Source organism: Rhinolophus sinicus, chromosome 14, assembly GCF_057876585.1.
Source record: "Rhinolophus sinicus isolate RSI-liver-muscle chromosome 14, RSI-T2T, whole genome shotgun sequence".
Classification (NCBI taxonomy): Eukaryota; Metazoa; Chordata; class Mammalia; order Chiroptera; family Rhinolophidae; genus Rhinolophus; species Rhinolophus sinicus.
In genome coordinates, this window is record NC_142514.1 from 22,081,776 (window position 1) to 22,107,550 (window position 25,775).

Consider the following 25,775-nt stretch of genomic DNA (forward strand, 5'->3'; position numbering starts at 1 on the left):
GTGGGAATCGAATCGGCAGCCTTCGGAGTTAAGAGCATGGAGCTCTAACCGCCTGAGCCACCGGGCTGGCCCTAGAATTTTTTTACAACTACTGATTCAAGAGCTATATTTGGCTTCAAATGTGTTTCGATTCACCTTCAAGATGTTTTTAAACATTGAGTTAATTCACTCATTTAACAAATATTTATTCAACATCTACTGTATGCCAGGCAGGGTTCTGGGCTCAGGATATACAGTAGATAAAACCGAGTTTCTGCCTTTGTGGAGCGTACATTCTAGTAAGGGAAGACAGACAATAAGCATCACAAAGATGTGAATGATATGGTATGCTACAAGGTAATGAGTGCTAAGAGGAAAATAGAGGTGGGTAAGGGGAATTAGGAATGTCATGTTTGGGGAGGTTAACATTTTTAAAGACAATGGTCTGAGAAACCCTCATTGAGAAGGTGACTGAGCAAAGATTTGAAGGAAGTGAGGGAGGTGTGGGGGAGGCGTGGTGGGGCAGAGGAAACAGCCTGAGGCAGAAGCTTGCCTGGCCAGCTCTAGAGGTAAAGGCTGCTTAAAGGAGGGCAATAGATCCTCTGGGGCTTTGTGGCCTTTGTAGGAGCCATATTGAGGAAACTTTACTGGGATTTGTGCAGAGCCATGACATGATCTGACTTACATTTTAAAAGGATGGCTTGGGGCCAGCCCAGTGGCTCAGGCAGTTAGAGCTCCATGCTCCTAACTCCGGAGGCTGCTGGTTCGATTCCCACATGGGCCAGTAGGTCTCAACCACAAGGTTGCCAGTTCAATTCCTGGAGTCCGGCAAGGGATGGTGGGCAGCGCGCCCTGCAACTAAGATTGAACATGGCACCTTGAGCTGAGTTGCCTCCTGGATGGCTCAGTTGGTTGGAACTTGTCCTCTCAACCACAAGGTTGCCGGTTTGACTCCCGCAAGGGGTGGTGGGCTGTGCCCCCTGCAACTAGAAACGGCAACTGGACCTGGAGCTGAGCTGTACCCTCCACAACTAAGATTGAAAGGACAACAACTTGACTTGGAGAAAAATCCTGGAAGTACACACTGTTCCCCAATAAAGTCCTGTTCCCCTTCCCCAATTAAATCTTTAAAAAAAAAAAAAAAAAAAGGATGGCTCTTACTGTTATGTTGGTAATAGACTGAGTTAGCAGTCAATTTATAAAACTAGATAGATTTTACATAAATCTCCAGATTTATGTATCTCTTGAAAAACCAGGAAGGTTTGGCTCCCTTGGGCTTATCTGTCCTAGAGCTGAGTAGTGATCACCCCGTTTGGGTGGGGTATGGGCTCTCCTTTTGCCAGAATACTCTCCACTCTCTATTGCTCCCAGACAATGAAACTATTAGTAGCTATTTATCATCATGTTCTTCTTCTTACAATACAGAGGAAAATGAAATTTTTTTGGCACCCACATTTCCATTAAAAAGTGAGAAAATTGAAGATACCTGAAGATGGCAGTGTGTTTGTGGAAAGATGGGGGAAAAGTGAAAAGGAATTCAATTTAAGAGAGTGAAAAAGAATTCAATTAAAAAATATGCAAACAATGCGCCTGAATCAAACTAATATAAACAATATAAATATAATACATATCCAGTCATTTACATCACCTGCCTGCTCTCTGTCGGCATTTCAGTGTGTGATGTCTGTTCTGCATTTTATAAAATGCTGCCACACCCACCACCTCCTTTGGAAACTGTGCAGCCCTAGAGTCTGTCAGCTTGTATTCTTATCCTCTCCATTTTACAAAGAGGGAAATGGAGGCACAGAAAGTTTCCTAGCTAGGAAGCAGCAATACAAATTGGGAATAGAGTTTATTCCCTGGCCTTTTGCTGTTTCTTTAATAGAACGGCCTAGTCTTAGATCTCTTATTACTTTCATTATTAATGGCAAAATACAATTCCCAACTTAGGAACCCAAGTGTCGAAACACTCTTTACACTGTAAAGAAGCATATTGTATACTATTGACTATAGGACCATGAGTGAGTAACTTACTTGGCCCATAGTAAGCACTCACTAAATGTTAGTGTTATTTTAACGGCCCATCACAGTGTTTTTCAGCCTTTCAGCTTTCAATACTGACCAGTTGATGACTGATCTAGTGCAGTGGTCTCAAGTGTAGTGTGAGGGGCAATTTACACTTCCTCTAACCCCTCCCCTCCTTACCCTGGAGACTTGCAATGTCTGGAGACAATTTTGGTTGTCACATCTTGGGGTGAGGGTGCCACTGGCATCTAATGAGTAGAAGCCAAGAATGCGGTTAAACATACTACGGTGCACAGGACAGCCGCCTCCAATAAATAATTATCCAGCCCAAAATGTTAATAGTTTCAAGAGCTAGAGAAACCCTGCTCCACGTTCAGGGGACAATCAGTTTCCTCCTACCTAAAAGCACTCCTCAGTCCTCTTGGGCATCTGCATCAGGGAGGTAGGCTTGGAGAAAGAGACTAGGTTCTGCCACATTCTTACAGTGACTCTGATGCATAGTAGGCATTCAAAAGATGTGTACAATTGAAAATTGAATTTAGAGGAAAAAATAATAAAAAACAAGAAAAAGAAAAAAATTGAATTTAATTACTAATTGTGTGAGTCTGAGCAAGTCACAAAGGTCTCAACTTCAATATCTTTATCTATAAAATGGGGATAAAAAGGCCTCCTCCAAAACTGTTGTGAGGAATAATTGAGATAATCTGCACAGTACTTGGCCCACAGCACTTTTATTTCGTTTGTCAGTTTAATTCTCTTTCCTCCAAATCTTGAGTTATAATCCACGTTCAGCCCTTTCACTAGCTGAGTGACCTTGTGCAAGTCACTTCCCCGCTGTAGACCTCAGTGGATTCTCTGTAAAATTGTACAAAGTTGGCCTTTTATCTCCAAGCACGCTTCCAACACCGAAATGGGACTGTGAAGTTTACAGACCTGCTTTCTTCCCCCGGGACTAATGGTACGGTCCCCGGGCAGCTCCCCCACCCCCCTGTCGCGGACCTTGGTACAGGCCCAGGGGGCCCTGGGCTGCCTCTCCGGGCTTCTCCGGGCTGCCCTTGCCCCCTGCCGAGTTCCGGGCCGTCCCTGCGTAAGCTGATTGGCTGGAGCGGTGCCCGGGCTGCGCGGCTATAGGTGAGCCCGGGAGGGGACGGGCGGAGCGGGCTGGAGGCCCGCCCCCTCCCCCCTGGGTCGGACGCTGAGCAGAGCTGCGGGCGGGAGGCCGGACGGACCGACGGACGGACGGGAGGGACGGCAGGCGAGCAAGATGGCGCAGACTCAGGGCACCAAGAGGAAAGTCTGTTACTACTACGACGGTGAGCACCGTCCTCGCAGCGGGGGCGGGGCCTGGCCGGGCCGGATCCGGGAGCGGGAGGCTGGGAGAGACAGGCGTTGGGGCAAGGCTGAGAGAGGAGGCTGAGAGGAAGACGAGGCTGAGAGAGGAGGCTGAAGGGAAAGGAGGTCCGCGCTGAGGGAGGAGGTTGGGAGGAAGGAGGCCGAGACTGAGGGAGGAGGCTCAGGATGGAAGTCTGGGCTGAGGAATGAGGTCGGGGCAGAGGAAGGAGGTCGAGACTGAGGGAAGAGGCTCAGAGGAAAGGAGATCAAGGCTGAGGAAGGAAGCTGAGAGAAGGAGGTCGGACCTGAGGGAAGAGGCTCAGAGGAATGGAAAGGAGGTCGAGACTGAGGGAAGAGGCTGAGGTCTCCCGAGAGAGTCGCCTGAGGTAATCTTGGTGGGGAATTCAGAAGACGTCTGATGAGGAGACTTTGAGGGGACTCCTGGAGGGGAGGCTGAGGCCAAGGGCGGGAGGCAGAATACGATGAAGGGGTGCAAGGGGATATGTTCCTGCTGAGTGTACAAAGGCTTTTCACTGCCCCTTTCCTTCCTCATCCTTTTTGGGGAGAGTCCTTCAGGAATCACCAACTAATCGTCACCACTGCCCCTCCCCCAGTCCCAGAGCAGGGCCTGCAGTTGCTGCTGGGAAAGGGGGTCCCTGGGGTTGGAAGCTAAAGGATGCGAGCTGTTAAAACAGACTTTTTCATGTAACCACAATGTATGGAGAGCTCATTCTGTACCAGGTAGCAGTTAGCTGCTGGTGGCCATGGAGTTGATGGAGTCACTTCCCATCTTCAGCTCCGTCTGGAGAGGGAGATAGACAATGACAGAGAATTGCTCTCTGTTATCTTGCTGGGATGAAGCAACTTGCAGAGCGTTACAGGGGCACACGAGAAGGGGCACCCAGCCCAGCGTGAGGAGTCAGGGAGGGAGGTGCCATCTCAGTTGGGATCTGGAGAACAGGGGTTATTAGCCTGGCACAGGGCAGGCAAAGAGAACAGCAGTTTAGAGGTGAGAGAGAGGACAGCTGCTTTGCAAAGCATGAGGGATGTGTACAGCATGGCTGAAGCGTAGATTTGAGGGCAGAGTGTAGAAGCTAGGGAACGGGGTGAGGGAAAGGTTGCTGGTGATGAGGCTGGAGAAGTAATTAGGGACTAGGTCACGAAGGGCTGGGCATACTGTCCTAAGGAAGTTGGACTTTATGCTGAGGGCACTTGTGAATCATAGAAGTTTTCTGCAGGTTAGTGACATCATCAGATTTATACCTTAGAACTATCGCTCTAGGACAGAAATTAAGTTCATGAATGTTGGGGTAAGGAAGAAGGCAAGGATCCCAAGTTTCTGGTTTGGGCAGTTTGATGCTGAGTGGGGGAGATCATGTCAGTTGATAACTTTTTTTTTCTTCAAGAAATACTTGTTGAGATGTCTGGGGGACATCCAACTAGATAGTGTTCAGTAGGCAGTTAGCCATTCCGGTCTGCAGTTCAGAAGACAGAAATGAGGAGATTTTTGATAGTTGTCCGCATACATAGTTGTCAGATGGGAATTTTAGTTATAAAAGAGGATGCCATCACCCAAGAAGTTATATAGGGTGAACGGAAGAGGATCCAGGGTGGAATTCTAAGGAAGTGGAAAAATCTAGTGTCCTTCATGCTCTGTACTTCCCCGGCCATAGCACTTGTCACTGTGTATTGTAATTACCCATTTACTTGTTTATACTTACAGATGGTAAATGCCTTAGGGAAAGGAACAATGTCTAGTCTACCTCTGGATGCTCTACCCCCAGAACAGTGCTTAACTCATAGTTGGCTCTCAATAAATACTTGCTGATTAAATGAATAAAAAGATAAAGAGGAATAGCCAGAGATGTGAGTGAACCAGAAAGTGTTGGGTTACAGTAGCCAAAAGAGGGAGGGACAGGTGTTGGCAAGAACTGTTTCCTGTGCTAGGTTTGGAAGCTAGATTGCTGTAGCTTGAGGAATGAATGGATGGGTGAAGAGGGGACATCAGGCTGAACCCTTTTTAGTGAAACTTGTCCAGGGCAGAGAGAGGGTTGTTGATAAAGGAGAGATGTAATGGTTGAGAGTTGAGCATATTCAAATTCTTAGGGAAAATAGCCAGAGAGGAAAGGTTGGAGATACAGGAGAGAGGGGCTAGGAATGATGGAGGTCCCTAAAAACACCATGCGAGATGGACACCAGAGCACAGGTAGGGACACTAACCTTCAAGAGGAAGTTCCTTCTTGGTGAGAAGGTAAGTGGCAAGAAAAAGTTCAAATGTAGGTAAGTTTGGTGGGGAGAGTCGAGGGAGTTTTCAAGATGAAGTAGGGGAATATTCCTTTTCCTGAGAGTGGGGGAGGGCAGTTGGTAGAGTAGGAAGCTTGAAGAGAGTTAGCTGTTAAATAGCTGTTGTGAAAGAAGGTGCTAAGAAAATAAATTTGGAAGGATTGCTGGGCAGTGGTGAAGACACGTTTGAGGCTGGATCCTTTGACTTTGTAACCGTATCAGTTTGCACAGTTTTGTGATCTCTACATTCTCAGTTTAAAAAGAAGAAAAGAAGCGACCCAGTGTTCAGAGAAGGGAGACTTCTTACTTTTTTAAAAAATAATTTCTATATATATAATTTTATTGGGGAATATTGGGGAGCAGTTTGTTTCTCCAGGGCCCATCAGCTCCAAGTCATTGTCCTTCAATCCAGTTGTGGAGGGCGCAGCTCAGCTCCAAGTCCAGTTGTCATTTCCAGTCTTTAGTTGCCGGGGGTGCTGCCCACCATCCCATGTGGGAATTGAACCGGCAACCGTGTTCAGAGCTTGCTCTCTAACCAGCTGAGCCATCTGGCCGCAGACTTCTTACTGTTAAGAAACAGTTTTGCAGTGCGGTCACTAGCTTGGGACTCAAATTTGGCTCTGCCACTCAGAAGCTTTGCAGTACTGGGCAAGTCACTTTACCTTTCTAGGCCTCAGGTCAGTTTTCTATGAAACTGAAAAACTATGAGAACAGTGGGAAAAGCTCTTCTAAAGTTTAAAAGTAGTATCTGAATTAAAAGGATTATTTCTTTTAAACTCAGCAAGTCAATTCAAAACTGTTAAGAAGGTGTTTCTGGGCCCCACCCTCAGGTACTCCCTTAGCCGTCTAGATAAGGTATCTTAGTTCCTCAAGTCTAAGCCTTGGCTGGATCCAGGCTTGATAGGCAAGGGAGTTGCTAGGGATCAAGGCCCATGCCAGGAACTTGGGGAAGCAGGAATCCAATTATATAACATGATAATGGTCATGTGGCTCCTGATGGCCTGCACATTGGGTCTGCATCTGGGTGTCTCAGCCAGTCCCTTGAGAACCTATTCTACCCATCCCCATGGCAGATAAGGTTGTCTGAGGGGCCCTGGGAACTTTTCTGCCTCCCTTCCTGACTACTGCATTTCAAAGTCTGTGTCTATATGGGACTAGGGTCCCTACTGCATGCCACTATGTGCTGTATTCTGGCTGAGAGCACAGTCGCTGCCCTCAGGGCCCTCACTAAGATTAAGAGAAGAGGATGAAAGGACATTAGGTAAAAACTAAGGAAATCTGAATAAAGTATGGACTTATAGTTAAATATATCAATATTGGTTCATTAGTTATAACAAGTACTTATTTTACTAATGGAAAATTTTAATAATGGGGAAACTGGGTAGGGGTGTCTGAGAACTCTGTACTAGCTTTGCAATTTTTCTGTAAATCTAAAATTGTTCTAAAAATAAATTATTTAAAAAGAGAGATAGAAGAGGATGAGATCCTTAACATCCAACTGTTTAGAAGTTTCCTATTGTCCCAGGCCCTGTCTATGACAAAGAAAATTAGAATGTGGCTTGGATGCTGTTGGTGGCATTCCCCACAGTGCATTGCTCCCTGGAATGAAGCCTGTTTCTGGCGCCACCACATAACAATACATAAGAGGTTGGAACCTTTTTTTCACGGGTGCTGAAAGATCTGCCTCATCCTGACGGACTCCTAAGGAGAGATCTTTAGGTGTGCAGTACACTAGATTTTGGAATATTCTTCCAGGAACTTTCTACCAAGTAGACTCACAGAGCACTCTACATTAAATACAAACTGAAGTAGGTACCTGGGAAACCCAATGTAGCTTTTAGCATGCTGGATTGGAGTCAGAAGAGTTGACTCCCCATCACTCATTAGCTGTGCGACCTTGAGCAGGCACTTAACTTCTCTGAGCCTCAGTTCGATTCTTTGAATCTTTATTGAGCCTCTATGACGTACAGGGCATATTTGTCCTTGCCTTGAAGGAGCACCCAGTCTTGTAGACATAAATAAATATGTCCATAATTCAAATACAAAACAAAGCGAATTAAGTGCTATATACAAATTACACACAGAGGAAAAGACCATTTATTCTGATCAGGAATAATGTGGAGCTTGAGCTGGGCTTGGTAGTATGAGGATCATCAGAGAAGGAAGGACATTCCAGGTCAAAGGAACAGTCTGAATAAAGAAGGTGAATGCCGTGTTCAGGATGCTAGTGTGTTTAGAGCAGAAATTGGCAAACTTTCTGTAAGGACCAGACAGTAAATATTTTGTTTTATTTTTTTTATTTTTTTAAAGGAGGGCACAGCTCACAGTGGCCCATGTGGGGCTCGAACCAGCAACCTTGGTGTTATTAGCACCACACTCTAACCAACTGAGCTAACCAGCCACTCCCAGATAGTAAATACTTTAGACTTTTCCTGCTATATGGATACTTCTCTGTGGCAACTATTTAACTATTCAACTCAGCCGGTATAGTGTGAAAGCAGACATAGGCCATATATAAACTAATGGAAATGGCTGTGTGCCAGTAAAATTTTCTTTACAAAAAACAGTCAGCTAATTGTATTGGGCCCAAGGGCCTACAGTAGTAGTTTGCACACTCCCAGTCTGGAGTAGAGAGAAAGAGTGTTGTGGGGGAGGGTCGTGGTGGTAGAGAGCAGGAGATGAAGTTGGAAAGGTAGAGTTAAAAAGTCCTTGAATGCCAAGTAACTGAAATTCTTTATTCTTTGTCCTGTAGATGGGGAGCCATTTAGGATTTTTGAGCAGGGAGGTGGTGTTATCAAAGCTGTGTATTAGGGAAATAACTGGTGACAGTGTGGCAGATAGTTTGAATTGAAGACAGAGGGACCAGTTAGAAGGCTTTTGCAAGGGCTGATAAGAGTTTAGTTTTCTTACCTATAAAATTGGAATAAAACTCTCTGTTGTAACTATTTTATAAGGTTATTGTGAGGATCCAGTAATAAAATGAGTGCGAATGTGTTTTGACACCATAAAGTGTCACAATGTACAAGAGGTAAACTGTGGCTTATAATAATTCTGAATATTAATGATTATTTTTTTGTTGTGGGAGTGAATTCCTTGTAATTATGCAAAATTGCCTCACTGGTTGCTGTTCCCCAGTAGCTTTGGAATGAACCCCTCACACTCTCTAGTACTGCCTGTGGGTTCCAGGAGAAGAAACTGGGCTAGACTGACATTCATAAGTGCTGACCTCACCAGCGTTCCCTACCTTTTTTGGGGGGATGGGGGTTACCCTTCCACAAGGTGAGTGAGAATCTTAAGAGATTAGAATGAACAAGAGAGTTTGCCTAGGAGTTTGTTGTAAACATTCCTGGGTTCTCCTGGGAGTGTGTGTGTCACTGAAACTGTTACTCTTTCTTCTTCAGGGGATGTTGGAAATTACTATTATGGACAAGGCCACCCAATGAAGCCTCACCGAATCCGCATGACTCACAATTTGCTGCTTAACTATGGTCTCTACCGAAAAATGGAAATCTATGTGAGTTGCTTGGAACCCCCCCTCACCCAATCTCATCAGCTCTGGTCATTCAGTATTTTATTTTTTTAACTATTCATTCATTAGACATGTGTTGAGTGGCTGTTATGAGGCGGACACCACTATAGATGATAGAGATTCTGTTTTTAAGGAGTTCACTCTAGTGCTCGAGACTGACATGTACACAAATTAATTACACTACAGTGTGTAGGTACAACGATTTACAAATGTACAAGATGCAGAGATGAGGAGTGAAGGAGGGAAGGAGCTTTGGGATGTTTCCTGGAGGTGATATCTGAGCAGAATTTTAAAGATGGAAAAGAATGTAGCCTGGAGTTTAGGAGGACACTGTCATTCTCGGCCGAGGGAAGAACATACACAAAAGGGCAGAGAGGTAAGAACAATATGGTACATTTGGGGAAAGTATAAGTAGTTCAGTGTGCTGCATTGTTGTATTGTAAAGTGCACAGGTGTGAGTGAGGGGAGCTAAAGCTGGAGGGGGCAGCAAGGGTTGGATGTGCTGTGCTAAACAACTCCGAGGGGCCAGGGTCAACAAATCCAATGCCTGAAAAAAAAGAGTGATTGGGTCTGTTGAACTAGCATCAAATCTCTGGTTACTAGAGAGTATAGACTATCTTCATCTCTTAACTGCTGATCTTTGCCCCATCTTCCAGTTTTTAAAGAGAAGCTAGAAATTCAGATTATTATGTAAAATCTCCCATGTTTAAAATGTTAACCCACGTATATATTTTTTAAACCTGTACAAACAAAAACACATCAGTACATCTGTGGACCAAATTTGGTCCCAAGGTTCCCAATTTGAACCTCTTCTGGAGGCAGTGAAGAACAAGTGAAGGATTTTAAATGAAAGAGAGAGAAACAGGCATGTGTTTTAAAAGCATGGAGGCCAGTTAGGCTGTTGCAGTGTCCCAATGAGAAAATAAAGATGATCTGGGGGCCCATGTTGCCTTATGGTTCCAGTGTAAGAGTCTTGTTGAAGTCTATGCGGACAGCTTAAGTAACCTAGCAACAGCAATACCTTCCTCACTATTTCAGAGACTGAAGGAGATGAATCTTCCTTCCCAGATGGCCATGTCATGTCTCTAGAGCCTGTGGAGGCAGCTGGGGAAGCAAGAGGGAGAGTAGACAGACCTTGGGACCAGAGACCTTGGGACCAGAGAGGTTTTTCAGATATGAAAGGCAGCTGGGAATGAAAACCATAAAAGGTAGCAAGGTTTTCAGGGACTCTAGAGCAGACTAGCATTTAGATAAAGATACCTGAATGTGAAATAGTAAACACTAATCCCTTCCGGAGTTGCCCAGTGCACATCTATAGCATGCTAACCTGGCCCCAACTTGCCTTCTTTCCTGCCTTTCCCCCCTCAGCCTTCCAAGGCAGCCAGATCAGCTTCTGCCTCTTTCTCCCACATCCTGACTTATTCACTCTGCCCAGTTGTACCTCACTCATCTTCAAGCTCGTCTCAAGCCCTATTTCTTTCATTCACCATGCTTTTGTTGCGAACTTGTCATACCTCAGAGACTATATTAACCTCCATGAGTTATATTGAGATAATAAAAAATGGATTCTATCTCCAAGTCAGAGGACAAATAAACCAACATTTATTGATGATTGCTAGGTGCCAGGCCAGGGCTACCTGTTATTTCTTTAATGCTTATAACAACCCTAACTTACAGATGATAAAACAAGCCCAGAGAGGATAATTAACATGCCTAAAGTCACATAGCTATTAACAGATGAGCTAAGACTTGAACCCCTGTCTCTGATTCTAGAGGCTGTCACTGTCCATCTGTTCTTTTTGTCCTTCCTAAACAACCTCTTAACAAGAAGTCTAGAGGTAGATGGTCTAAGGATTTCTTTGTTTTGTTTTGGTTTTTTTTGCTGTGTTATCAGGGATCCAGGCTTATTCTGTCCTGCTCAGCCATCCTTAACTTTTGTGATTTCATCCTCATGTTTTTTGCCTTGAAGTCACATGATGGCCGTCTCAGTTCCAAGTATCAAGTCTTCATACAACAGACTCCAAAGAGGAAGGGAACAGGGTCAAAATGGATCACTCTCCACTGTCCGCACCCCATACTCCCTTATTTATTAAAAAGGAAAACACTTTCCAGAAGTTTCCCAACAGATTTCCCATTAAATCTCATTTGGTCATTTGCCATCTTTAGACTGTTCACCAGCAGTTGGCTTAGACTCTCCACATTTGATCCCTGGGGCTGGGTACATTAACACCCAACCAGTTGAGATCTGTTACCAAGAAAGGAGAGAATGGCTCTTTAGGAAGCAACCAATAAGGAAATAATAATACCTTATTGGAAATGACATCATGTGTGGTATTCTTATTGTAAACTTAAAGCCAAACCCCAGTATAATCGCCTTCCAAAATCTCTAGACCTTGTTCTGTTTAATGTGATCTTTTTCCTTCTCCGGCCCTACATTTTCACTGAGTGTGAATCCTTGGTCCTATTCCCCCAACAGTGTTTCTCGGCATTCATCCCTTCTATCCCTTTCTCTGGGCTGAGATCCTAGCATTCCTTTCCCAAAGCACAGATAGCCATTTTAGTATCTGTCCTGAAATTGATGGTTTTTGAGAGTGAGCCCAGAGGGACACTCCTTAGATTTCTCATAGAAGTTGCTGTATTATTTCTGTCTCTATACCTGAAGGAGACATGTTGAAATCTTTTTCACACAATTTCATCCTCTTTGGTCCCTCCCCCAATTCTGTCTCCACACAGATCTAATTAATCTCTCCCAGAATCAACATCCCACTTCTCATCCAGGCACATTCCTATTTATATAATCAAAAACCCTGCTCTCTTCTTTGCCTTGGATGCTAATTTTGTATATTCCCAGGCTTCTTATTCATTGCCTTCTGTTCTTTTGTTCTTTTTTTAAAAAATGTTTTTATAAAACATTGAGTAGATATGAAAGGATTTTTATAAAATACATGTAAGGTATAAAGAATCACATTGCAATTAATACCACCTGATTTAAGAAAAGGAACATTTCCATGACTGCTAAAGCCCCTGTATGCACTTCCCTAACCCTGCCTTCTTCCCCAGAGATTACCTCTGCCCTGAATTTGGGGTTTATTATTACCTTGCTTTACTTTACAATTTTACCAGTGTGTGTTTTATGTGTTTTAGTTTTATATGTTTGTTACATAAATGGAGCCATATAGTAATTATGTGACTTGCCCTTTTTGCTCAACATGTTTCTGAGAGGCATATATGTTGATGCATGTAACTATTTATTTTCACTGTATTTCTTTGAAAGAATATGCTACAATCTGTTTTATTATTGGTGAGCATTTGGTTTGTTTCTAGTTTGGAGCTGTTACAAACACTGCTACTGTGAACATTCCTAAACATGCTTCCTGGTGCACATAAGCTGGAGTTTCACTGGGCTTATAATAGGAATAGTATTGCTGGGTCAGGACGTGTGCGTATCATCACCTTTATATTAGATAATGCCAAAATGGTTTCCAGTTGCCAGCAATGGAGAGTTATTGCAGTTGCTCCAAGTCCTTTGTCAAGCCTTGATTTTGTCATATTTAAATTGTTTTGCCAGTTTAGGTAGTAATGAAATGGTATCTTGCTGTTGTTTTAATTTGTATTTCTCTGGTTACTAGTGAGGTTGCGGATCTTTTTATTGGCCATTCAGGTTTCCCTGTTGAAGTTCCTAGTCAAGCTTTTTGCCCATTTTTCTATGTGATTGTCTGTTTTCGTTTTTGTTTTTGTTTTAATTGGACCTCAGATACACAGAATAAGGTCAATCATTATACTTGGCAGATAAGCATCAAAAGAAGGTCCATGCTTGGCCTTCTTTTTAGAAAATTGATTTTATTGTTTACTTAATAATTTATTTACTTAAGTATTTTAACAATGCAGTGAACATCCATATTCCTACAACCAAATTACTCTTCTAAATTTTGTGTTTATCTTGCTTTTTAAAAAATATGGTTATCATGTATATATGTGCTTATTCATTTACTTGTTTTTGAATTTTTAAAAAATGATATCATGCTATGTGTAGTCTTCTGGGACTTTTATCCAGAAGAATCTGGGAATAGTATATTAGTAATATCTATCCACTGTGTTGAATATAGCTATAATTTCGTTTTTCTCTACTGACTATTTTCTCATGTCAGTATACTGCAGTTTATCCATTCTTCCGTGTTCTTAATTTATATCTAGGTTTTTTTTTTTTTTTTTTTTAAGATTTTATTGGGAAGGGGAACAGGACTTTATTGGAGAACAGTGTGCACTTTCAGGACTTTTCTCCAAGTCACGTTGTTGTCCTTTCAATCTTAGTTGTGGAGGGTGCAGCTCAGCTCCAGGTCCAGTTGCCGTTTTTCTAGTTGCAGGGGGCACAGCCCACTATCCCTTGCGGGAGTCGAACCGGCAACCTTGTGGTTAAGAGGATATGTTCAACCAACTGAGCCATCTGGGAGCTCAGCGGCAGCTCAGCTCAAGGTGCCATGTTCAATTTTAGTTGCAGGGGGCGCTGCCCACCATCCCTTGCAGGAATCGAGGAATTGAACTAGCAACCTTGTGGTTGAGAGCCCACTGGCCCATGTGGGAATCAAAATGGCAGCCTTTGGAGTTAGGGGCACGGAGCTCTAACCGCCTGAGCCACCGGGCCGGCCCTATCTAGTTTTTTAATGTTAAGAACAGTGCCACTGGACATATTCTTGTACATGTCTTTTAGTGCATATATGCAAATATTTCTTTAGGCTATTTCCTTAAGAGTAAAGTTGCTTGAGTTTAGGGTCTGTGAATGTTAAACACCAAGTTGCTTGTCCGTGTGGTTGAATGAATTTTACTCTCACTGGCACAATGTATAAGAAATACTTTGATTCACATCCCCTCCTACACTTGGAATGAGACTTTAAATTTTGCCAATCAAATGGGTATAAAACAGTATGTAATTGTGGTCTTGATTTGCATTTCACTAATGATCAGTGAAACTGAGCATCTCTTCCGATGTTTATTAGCCATTTGTATGTCCTCTACTGTGAAATGTCTTTTAATTTCTTTCGCCCATTTTCCTCTTGGGTTGTTTGGCTTTCTTTTTCTTATCAATTTGTAGTAGTTCTTTATATATTTACGTACAGTAGTCCTCCCTTATCAGTGGTATATACTATATCTAGAATTGATTCTTTAATATGCTTTGAAATAAGAATCCACTGAATTTTTCCCCCATGTTACCCCAGCTGATTTATTGAAAAGTCTATTGTTTCCCCTCTCATCTAAGTGCCACCACTTGTACATATGAAATGTCCATATTTATTGATTCATTCCAGATCTACTTACTAAAGACCAACTTTGTGCCAGACACCATGTGTGGGTCTGTTTCTGGGCTCTATGTTCTGTTGACTTAGTCTGTTTTATTGACCCAGATGCTAGTACCAGTCTTTTTAGTAAGTCTTGATATCTCGTAGCACAAACCCTCCCACTTTGTTGTTCTTTAAAAAAAAAAGAAAGTTACTTGCTGTTTGCCCTTTGTACGTCTATATTAATTTTAGAATTAACTCATCAAATGCTACACACAAAGTCGGATTTTGGTTGAAATTTCATTGACTCTATATATCATTTTAGGGGAAAATTGATATTTTGAGAATATGAAGTCTTTGAAATCACGAACATGGTATATATATTTATTTATGTAGGTCTTTTTTATTCCTTAATTTTTTATTTTTTTAAGTGTTTTTTCCAGGACCCATCAGCTCCAAGTCATGTAGTTGTTTCAATCTAGTTGTGGAGGGCACAGCTCACAGTGGCCCATGTGGGGATCGAACCCGCAACCTGTTGTTAAGGGCACCGCACTCTAACCAACTGAGCTAACTGGCTGCCCCTATTGAGGTCTTCATAAAGGTCTCATATAAGGGCTTCCTTTAACTTCTTTATTGTGAAGTATAGCACGTGTACAGAAATGTGTTATATGTGTTATAAAAGAAATGTGCAGTTTAACAAATTGATATAAAATAAACATACACGTAAACACCAACCCTGCCTTGCCAGGTGCTGCAGGGACTTGTGGTCTGGGCTGTGGGTGGGGGTTGGGGGATGAGTTGGGCATGGAAGCTGGGGAGACTGGGGGTGGTAGGCAGGTGCAGGCCCCTCCCCCCTCAAATAAAAGGAAAACAAAACAAAACAAAACAGAAAACCACCAACCAGTTCAAGAAACAGAACCTTGCCAGTACCTCAGAAACTTAATATCGCTTCCTGGTCACAGCCTCTTCTCTTCCCCAAGATGTACCCAGAATCCTGACTTTTCTGTTAATTGCTTCCTTGCTCTTCATCATAATTTAACTACCTAAATATGCATCCCTAAACAATATAGTTTAATTTTGCTGAACTTTATAGCAATGGAATTATGTAATATGCATTTTTTGTGTGTAGCTTGTTCATAGTCATTGCCGTGTAGTGTTTTGTTGTAGAATATACCACAGTTTATCCATTCCACTGTTGATGGGCAGTTGAGATTTTGGCTATCAACATGAAGTTTTATATTTTCTCCATAAAGATAATATACATCTTTTATTAAATTTATTTCCAGGTACTTCGTTTTTTAATACTATCGTAAATTGTGTCTTTTTAAAATCTTATTTTTTAAATTGTTTACTGGTATATAAAAATGCAATGCAGTTTTTTTTTTTTTATTTAAATATATATCCAAAGCCTCTGTAGATCTGATTCTGCTATTTGTTGTTTGTATTGGCTCTCACACCTGGTGCTGTTAACTAGTGTGTTTTGTGATTTTTGACTGTGAGGTCATGTTTCTTGGAACATTATGGCCTGGGATGAAGATGGATTCTTAGGGCAAGTTTGCTTTTACTTTGAGAAAGAGGCAGCTTTTGAGATGGTCTTTGTCCTTCAGAGATTTGGAATAGGGATGAATTTCAAATTGTAGGAGGAGCATGATCATTGAGGATGTGATGGAAAGCTCTATGGGTCTTATTGAGGGAGAGCTGTTTGTCTGGAGCATAATACTTATGGAAGAGAGCAGGGGGAGTTAGATTGGAAAAGGAACCTTGCAAAGTTCCAGTGATTACCATGTCAGAATTTAGAATCTTTTCTCTTGTAATTATAGAGTTACTGAATGTTTTAGATCAGGGCATTGACTTTTTAAGATTTTTGTGACACCTTTAGGAAGATCATTGGAAGAGGATATAAATGGGATCAATTAGGAGGCCAAAATTAATCCAAATGAGAGTTAATTTATGGCAACAGATATGTACTGAGCACCTACTAAATGCCAGGCACCATGCTGATTGCTTAGAATAAAGACAGACCTGCTCCTGGCCTCCCAGAGTGGACCAAACAAATGCAAGTTATATTGCAGTTTGAATGTGATGATAGAAGGAAGTAAAAGTTCTCAGGGAAGCACTTGAGAAAGTTACTTAACCGAGTCTCTAGGGGTCAAGGACAGCACTCTGGGGGAATTAATTTTTCAATTGCAACCTAAGGTTGAGTAGAGGGAGTGAAGAGAACAGTAATGTAGGCCATAGCATGTGCAAAGTTCCAAAGATGAGAGAGAATGCCCTTGGAGAATGGCAAGTAAAATTGTGCTTGGCAGAATGGTACAATCAATGCATGAGATCAATTCAGCCCCTCATCTGTTTTGTTTAGCTCAAAAAGTACTTTTAAGAACTTTGTTAGTGGCCAACCTTTGACAAAATAAGATTTAACCCAGAAGATTGACAATTGGGCCCAAATTCCTTTATGGCAGTAATCAGCTAGGCTGCCCTCTCAGCTTACTAGTTTTTTTGTTTGTTTTAAGCACCAAGTTAGCTAAACTGCCTGGCCTTTTTAAGTGCTTTGAATTTGGTGTTTCCTGGGCTAGAGCATAAAATATTTAGAGGGATTCTAGACAGGTGAGCAGAGACCAGATTATTTTGGTTTCCCAAGCTATAATAGGTTAAAGAGTTCGGGCTTGATCTTGTGAGTAATGAAGCATTTTTAGAAGAGCGTGACATGATTCATTTTGAATTTTAGACAGATTACTATGGCTGTAGGATTTGAGAATAGATTCACAATTGTTAAGTGATACCAGTTAGGAAATTGATGCCACAATCCAAGCCAAAAATTTGGTGGCCTGGGGATGGAAGTAGACAGAATTGACAGATACATTGGCGGTAGTTTCAAGAGAAGTTGAATGTGTTAGATGAGGTAAGAGGAATCCAGGCTTCTGTCTTGAGCAGCTGGATGGATGGCGGCTAGCATAGGAAATCTGGGGAAGAGAAGCAGAGGAGAAATAAGGTGGCGGATGCATGCAGTCAAGACTATGAAGGGATAATGAAAGAGATGGGCAATGGATTGAAGTAGAGGCAAGAAAGGGGGGAGTTGGGGCCCGCACGGTGGCTCAGGCGGTTGGAGCTCCGTGTTCCTAACGCCAAAGGCTGCTGGTTCCATTCCGCGAGCAAGGGCTCTGAGCAAGGGCTCTCAACAACAAAGTTGCGGGTTCAATTCCTTGACTCCTGCAAGGGATGGTGGGCTCCGCCCCCTGCAACTAAGATTGAACACAGCACGTTGAGCTGAGCTGCCGCTGAGCTCCCAGGTGGCTCAGTTGGTTGGAGCGCATCCTCTCAACCACAAGGTTGTGGGTTTGACTTCTGCAAGGGATGGTGGGTTGTGCCCCCTACAACTAACAACGGCAACTGGACGTGGAGCTGAGCTGCGCCCTCCACAACTACAATTGAAAAGGACAACTTGACTTGGAAAAAATCCTGGAAGTCCACACTGTGCCCCAATAAAGTCCTGTTCCCCTTCCCCAATAAAATCTTAAAAAAAAAAAAAAAAAAAAGAGAGAGAGAGAAAGGGTGGAGTTAAAGTTGACACTTAGGTTTTCAGCCTGAGCGGATGATGGCATCATTCACAAAAAATAGTAAAAGAGAAGTTCTGGAAGTAAAATTGAATTGAAAGTGCCTCTAGGATTTGTAGGTGGAGCTGGCTGGGAAGCTGTTGGAATTGTGAATCTGGAGCTCAGAATAGAGATTAAGATGGAGTGTTTGGGCACTCATCGCTCTAGAAGGGACACAGTGGAGCTTTGGCGGCATTGCCAAGAGAGTAAAGGGCTTAGTATAATTGAAAAAAAAACTTAGTATTTGGAGCCAAGTCTAGCTTCTTTCGCTATAGGTGTGGTTTTTTGTTTGTTTGTTTGTTTTTATAAAACAGTATCCACCTTTCAGTCTTATATTTTTTTATCATATTAAGTGAGAATTAAATGAGAGTCAAATAGTATCAGGAGCCAGACCTCTGGGTTTCCTATTCCACTTACTAGCTGTATAACCTTAGGCAAATTACTTCTCTACTACAGTTTCCTTACTGCAAAGTGAGGAAAATAATAATATGAACTTTAAAAGGTTGTTGTAAGGATCACATATAAAATACCTAAAACAGTGACTGGCACAGAGTAAACACTCAATGTTAACTATATATTGAAAATGCTTTATACTATAAAAGTAGAGAAGATCATTTTTAAATTTATTTATTTATTTATTTGTTTTATGGAGGGCAGAGCTCACAGTGACCCTTGTGGGAATCGAGCCGGCAACGTTGGTGTTATCAGCACCACGCTCTAACCAACTGAGCTAACCGGCCACCCTGAGAAGAGAATTTTTAAAAAGAGGAGGAGGAATCAGAATGTTAGGATATATACCTGAAACTAATGTAAAATAATATTGAATGTCAGCTGTAATTGAAAAGAAAAATAAAATGTTGGACAACAGCAAAAGAAATTCAAGATTCGAAAATAAAATTTAAGTGGAAAATTAAAAAAAAGAAAGTTGGAATAACGAGGAAATTACCATGTCATGTTTTAGTGGGGAGGATGTCATCAGAATTGTTGGTGTGATGATGATTTATAAAGGCATTCCCATCTATTTCAGTTAGACACCCCTTTTTCTTGAGCTGTTGGAGCCATTATATACTGTTATATTTAATTTTAAAAAGGTAATAATTTGTAAAGTGCTTCACAATTTTCAAAGAGATTTAACAATCTCATTCAGTTATCACAACTTCCCTGGCTCCTGGTACTATTTAGTAAATGAGGAAATTGAGGCTCCTGAGAGGGACTTGTCTAAGCAACAGAGCTTGCCTGAGTTGCAGGCTGGATCTTCTGAGTCTCCTTTGATAATCTTCCTTGTCTAATTAGATTGTAAGTTTCTTGAGGCTTGAATCTAATCAGTAATTTCTTTTTGTTTTTGACAACACCTAGCTCAGTGCTGGACAGATATCAGTGTTCAAACTAGACTGAGTGAAGACTCGCAGTGGTCAATAACATGCCCTCTGTCCCCTCTGCCCTCTAGCGCCCTCACAAAGCCAATGCTGAGGAGATGACCAAGTACCACAGTGATGACTACATTAAATTCTTGCGCTCCATCCGCCCAGATAACATGTCCGAGTACAGCAAGCAGATGCAGAGATGTAAGTACATTCTGTTCCCTCCCTGCTCTCACGCTCCCAGTTGGATCTCACTTTCAGTGGGAGAGGCCCACCCTGCTTTTCTTTGTACCTTCCATTCAGCTGACACCTGATTTCCCTTGCCTCCCAAAGGGGCCAGAGTGCTTCTTTTTTCTCAGGTCTGGTTTTCCTTGTTTCTTGATTGTAAGGAATAGAGATTGAACTTTGTCCAATTAGATTCATAATATTTTGCTAAGAAAACTGTAGTTGTCATAATGGAAGAAGCAGTGACCTGGGAGGGGGAGACAGGAGATACAGGTCCCAGCTCTGACTCTTAACTGACCAGAGAAGTCACTTCCTCTCAGAGTTTTCTTTTGTAAAATGGACTGGATATCATCCTGTACAACTGTCACTGCTCTCACTTTGTGAATATTAATTGAGACGAATTTAGCAGCCATTTAGGACAGACTCTAGATGATGTAATCTTTGAGTTGAGATGATTCGACCCCTACTCCCTGAGACTTGAAACTCAGAACAGGTCCCATCTCAGAAGCAACACTCATTTTGTAGGAATGGTGGGGACTATTTTAGCTGTGGGGAAAAATGTGTTCAATTTGGGAAGAACTATTACACCTGACTTCTCCCTTGTGTTATTTTAGAAATTCTCTTTTAGCACCTAAGATCTCTTACAATAACAGCATTGTCCAGAAGTTTTGATTAGTTTATGATGGCTTATTTTGAAATGTCAGGAAATCTGTGGCATTGTTTGTTGCTGCTGCTACAAGGTAGTCTGATCCCAAGGCAGAAAGTTATTTATTAGTTACAATAATTGTGCAGGTGATGATTACAGAACCACAGAGACCTTTTTTGAAGCATTAAGCTTCACAACTCCAGGACCTGCTGCCCCCTCTAAGTGAAGTATCTGCTCTGTGAGTTAGCAGGGTCTTATTTCCTTCCAAGGAGAGACAAACTCATTCCTTTCTCTAGATGGCTTTAGGGGTTTCCATTACCTATTTAGGCCAGTAATCAGGCTCCACTGTCAGCAGAGAGGGCTCTTTTAGAGAAGCCGCTTTGTGGTGAGGCAAGAAAATGAGCTTTAATGTCTTGATTTGAATCCCTTAGCTCTGCCACTTAGCTATGTGCTCTTGAGTAACTTTCCTAGCCTCTCTGAGCCTTGTTTTCCCTTCTTTAAAAAGAAGACAATAGGGGGAGGCCAGATGGCTTAGTTAGTTGGCTCAATTGATTAGAGCATGAGCTCTCAACAGCAAGGTTGCCGGTTCAATTCCCACATGGGAGGGTGGGCTGCGCCCCCTGCAACTAAGATTGAAAACTTCCACTGGACTTGGAGCTGAGCTGCGCCCTCCACAACTAGTTTGAAGGACAACAACTTGGAGCTGATGGGCCCTGGAGAAACTCACTACTCCCCAATATTCCCATAAAATTAAAAAAAAAAAAAAAAGACAATAGTAATAGTGCCTATCTCATAGTGGAGGTTGAGGGGGATAAGTGACATAATGTATTCAAAGCACCGACTGTCAATGAATAGTAGCTTTTGCTAGTGTGACTTCCATTATTTTCAAATCTGTCAAGTCAGACAAAATACTAGGCCCTCAGGAGTGCACTGGTTTGGCTCTGGCTCCCAGTTTGCTCCAGTTTTCCTGAAACCAAGCATTCTAAACTTAAGCATTCAGAAATTAGGTCTGGGATTTTCTCTCATTGAAGATGAGGGTAGAAAGGATGAGGCCAGACAACAACAGGGATGTAAGAACTGAGCTCTTTTAAAATAAATATTTACCAACACCTAACATAGGAAATTATACCTGAAATACCTGCAATAAGACCAAGTAAGTCAGGTTTCCTTGCTTTTGGCTAGACTGTAATAAATGCTTCGTGGTCACTTTGATACTTTGAGAACTTTGATCAGAGGTTAAAATGGGAACATGAATAAATGCAGTTTTTGGGGGGCAGGTAGTCAATCTGAGCATGAGGCTTATGGTGGAAACATGATAAAAGGAATTTATGGTGGTGAAATTCGGAGATGTTCTTGTCCATTTGATAGACGTGTAATGTAACGTGAGACCCAGGAAAGTGACATGCCTTTCCCAGGGTTACACAGCGAGGTGGCGGAACGGAGAATGGAATTCTAGTCTGCTGATCCTGGAGAAGTTTTAAATATGTTGCATATAAAATATTTCAGACACACAAAAGAAGTATAAAAAATAATGTAACGAACGTACGTGTACTCACTACCAGCCTAAGAAAGAGAACATTACCAATACAGTGGAAGCTTCCCGGGCACCTCCTGTTGATCACGTACCCTTTCTCTCCTGCTCCCCCTGCCACCCCATTATCACCACCACCACCCAGGTATACGCATTATCCTGAAGTCAGTGTTTAATCCCACGCATCTTTTTATTGCCTCTCTACCTACCTCTGCTCCCCTGTCTCACCCAGTATTGCTCACCTTCAGTCTAAAGCCAGCCAAGAATGATAAAAGTATAGTAGGCAGGAAGCGGGGAAACCCTGGATAAGTCCCTCCTACCTTACAATCAGCCCAAGTGATGGGCTGGTCTTCCCTCCCCCCTCGCCCCCTTCCATCTCTAATCACACAGTTTGTTGAGCTGGGAACAATGAGCTGGCCATTTGAGCCACATGTCGGTTTGGGGCCTGAAGGAAAATATTTTTTTCCTTGTGTCTAAAACACCCATTTCCTCCCATGGAGGCTCCACATCCCTAATGGGAATACATGCAAAACTTCCGAATCCCAGACAGGCCAAACTCACTGAAGGAGGAAGCAGCCAGAGGGGGAAATGGGTTGCCAATGGATAAATAGCCTGGTCCCAGGGACCAAAGTTCTTATTGACACAGCCTACCAGTATTTACCCAGGAAGCTGGGGAGAGAACTTCCCACTGCGCACCCCCTTATGCAGGCCACACTTCCTCAGAGCACTTGTCTTGGCAAGGCACGAGATCAGGGCCCCCAGCAAATTTAGGGCAATGCCAGAATTGGTACCTTTGGTGCTTATTGCAAACCTTGAGTTTCAGCTATGTCTCAAGAGGTCACCACAATCCAAGCTGGGCTTTCCTGTGCTCTTCATCCTAGGGCCCCTCCTCCTTATACTCTAATTTGGGAACCCCTGTTGGTAACAGTGGGTGCAGTGGGAAGAATGGGGCAAGAGAATCAGGCTCTAGCCCCACCTTGCCTCTAACTTCCTTTGTATCATTGATGTCTCAGCAGTTTCCTTTTCTGAGGGAGGAGACTTAGAGCCATAAAGTTCCTCTCTAGCTCTGTGAGTCTGTAACCTTCAGGTGTGCTTCCTTTCCTGTCTTTTTCATTTCATTTGCATTATGGTTTGCATGTGTTGCATCATTATGTGTTAGTTTGTACTTTTACCCTTTTAGGCCTGAAATAAATTTATTCCAGTTGTGGCTTGTAGGTGTAGTAGAAAGACAGCTGGGCTGTGGGAGTCAAGACAGCTGGACTCTGATTCTAATTCTGCCACTGCCTGGTTGTATAACCTTGGGCAAGTCGCTTAGCTTCTCCATAGCTCTGTTCCTCTGCACAGGGGTTGATATCTGTCTTGTCCAGCTCATGGGGTTGTTAGGAGGATCAAATGAGAATGTGTCTGTGAAATTACTGGGAAAAGACCAGAGTATATTCATAGGTTTTTGGGACAGACAGACCAATACTTGAATACTGCCTCTGCCATTTACTACCAGTTCCCCATTTATAAAATAGGACCAAATTCAACCTCAAAAGGTCGTGTGAGGATAAATCACCTCAGGTATTGAAAGCATTTAACACAGTCTTTGGCACATTGTTAAGCGTTCAGTGATAGTTGCATAGGTCTCTGTTCTTCACTTCCTTGTCAGCCAGAGTGAGGTCCAGGAACAAACCCAGGCTGGAAGAAGAGGCTAAGTTTTTCTCCCTCAAGGAATGAATCAACATTTTCCAAGTCCTTACTTGCTAAACGCTTCCCCGTATAAGATTTCTGTTAATCTTCTCAACAGTGGGGTGAGCTGGATATCATTATCACTTGTTACAGACAATGAGCCAAAGCTCAAAAGAAGTTAAATGACTTGACCCAATTATACAGCCAGTAAGTAGTAGAGGCTGGATTAGAAGCCAGGCCTTCTGAATCTAAATTGTATGTTTTTTCCATCAGCTCATAAATATGTCAACAAAAACTGAAGGAAATTGTGGAAACTAACCTTTCGCTTATGTCTTTCAAGTCAATGTCGGTGAGGACTGTCCAGTATTTGACGGCCTGTTTGAGTTCTGTCAGTTATCCACTGGTGGCTCTGTGGGTAAGGAACATACCTCCCCCTTCTGGAGGGCTGTGCTGGGTTGTACTGGTGAGGTCTGCTTTTGCGGCCGCTATCCCAACAGGGCTGATCTGTGACCATGTGACATGGTCCCGTGGGTTTGCACGTCAGGTCTTTAAAATGTCCTTCTGGTTCAGTCCCAGCCCAGACTCAATCTCTGATATGGTAGTGACAGGTGTCCTTGATTGTCCTCCCCACCAAGAGATCTATACACAGGAATTCCCTGCAGACCTCCTGGGGTGGTTGAGATGCTATACAGAAAAGCAATTTGTGAACTGCATCGTGCTATAAAAATGGGAAGTGTCATCTGTGTCTTACAAAACAGCCTGGTAATTCTCTTTAGAGGTCAGAAATAACACCCCACATATCACCCACTTCCATTAGTAACTTCCAGATTACCTCTAGATTTACTCTAAACCCTTTCTTAAATATTTATTTTCCTGTGATCATTGTTTTCTCCCCTCCCCCTTTCCTCCCACCTCTCAACATAACCTCAGAAAACAAAGTGCACAGCGAAAAAAAATTGCCCACAATCACACTGGCCGTAGATAACTATTGTTACCATTTTGGTGTTTGTACATCCATTCTTTTTTCTGTGTATATATATCTGGACATAACATATATTCATCTATATTTTATAAAAATGTGTTCATTTTATATACTGAGGGAGTTTTGCGCCTACATTTTTTACTTAGTAAATCTTTAAAATTTCTCTATCTGTAGTAGCCTGTAGCATGGTTTTTAGTGGCTACATGATTATTCCATATTATGGATGTACTTCAGTTGATATAATCGGTCCCCTTTTGTTGGCTCCTTTGGATTGTTTCATGTTTTTATTGCCGTTAAAGTTATACTTTGACAAATGCACAAATAACATGCCACTGCACACTTTAACAAATGCCACAGATGCTTTTGCACACTTGAGTGTGTATTTCTCTCCAATTTCTTGGACCTATTTGTACTGTGAGCCTCTATACCTTTGGTATCTTTCGAATTTTTTGACCATGGACCATGGTAAGAAATACATTTATACTTGTAATCCAGGTTGTACATGCGCGCGCGCACACACACACACACACTCATACTCACATACCCTCTTACACTCTGAAGCCAGTTCACAGAAGAGCGATTACTTTTATTGTTATTCTGATGTTTTTATTCTAGTCTATTTTCATTTAAAAAGATAGATATTGGTCATGACCCACGAAACCAATTTTAAGGTATACAAAGGGGTTACCACCTTCAGTTTGAAAAAGTTTTTTTAGAGTAACCAATGTCTGTTTACTTCCTGTTGGAATGGTGGGAGGGAGAGGACTGGCTTGTGAATTGTACGATACAGCTGTTGAATAGTCAGGTCCTACCTCTCACTGGGTTCCCTGGGCTTCTTAGAGGGAGGGGAAGAGTGGCTTGGTAACAGGCTTATGTTCTCTCTTCCCACGCCCAGCAAGTGCTGTGAAACTTAATAAGCAGCAGACGGACATCGCTGTGAACTGGGCTGGGGGCCTGCACCATGCAAAGAAGTCCGAGGCATCTGGCTTCTGTTACGTCAATGATATCGTCTTGGCCATCCTGGAACTGCTAAAGTATGCCTGCCTGGCCTTGTCTCTCGGAGGAGCACCTTAGGCCAGGTTCCCACTTACCTTTCCCCCTGGGCTTGCCTCCCTAGTTTGCTTTTCCTAGCGGTGTGCTGGCTAGGATATGTTCGGTGAGTGTCTCTGGCCGTCCTCTCCTTGACGAGGGTCTTGATTTGATCTGAGCCCACGGCAAGATCAGGGGCAGGCGCTGCTCAGATCCTGCCTCCAGAGTGTCCCTGTGTGGCCGGAGTTGACCCTGGCTGTAGAGTAGGAAGATCGGACTTGGTCGGCTTGGTCAGGCCTCTGGAGACACCCTGCCGCTC

At 42.7% G+C, this 25,775-nt stretch overlaps 1 protein-coding gene across 1 annotated transcript in view; it reads left to right on the forward strand.

Moving 5' to 3' along the window:
• The first annotated feature begins 3,135 nt into the window (after positions 1-3,135).
• Positions 3,136-25,775, forward strand: part of HDAC1 (histone deacetylase 1) — a 28,258-nt gene continuing 5,618 nt past the window's right edge. Inside the window, exons 1-5 of the mRNA XM_088790907.1 lie at positions 3,136-3,317; positions 9,021-9,133; positions 19,459-19,576; positions 23,786-23,860; positions 25,323-25,461. Coding sequence (XP_088647033.1) covers positions 3,269-3,317; positions 9,021-9,133; positions 19,459-19,576; positions 23,786-23,860; positions 25,323-25,461 — 494 coding nt within the window. The 5' untranslated portion in view covers positions 3,136-3,268. The remainder of the gene's footprint in view (positions 3,318-9,020; positions 9,134-19,458; positions 19,577-23,785; positions 23,861-25,322; positions 25,462-25,775) is intronic.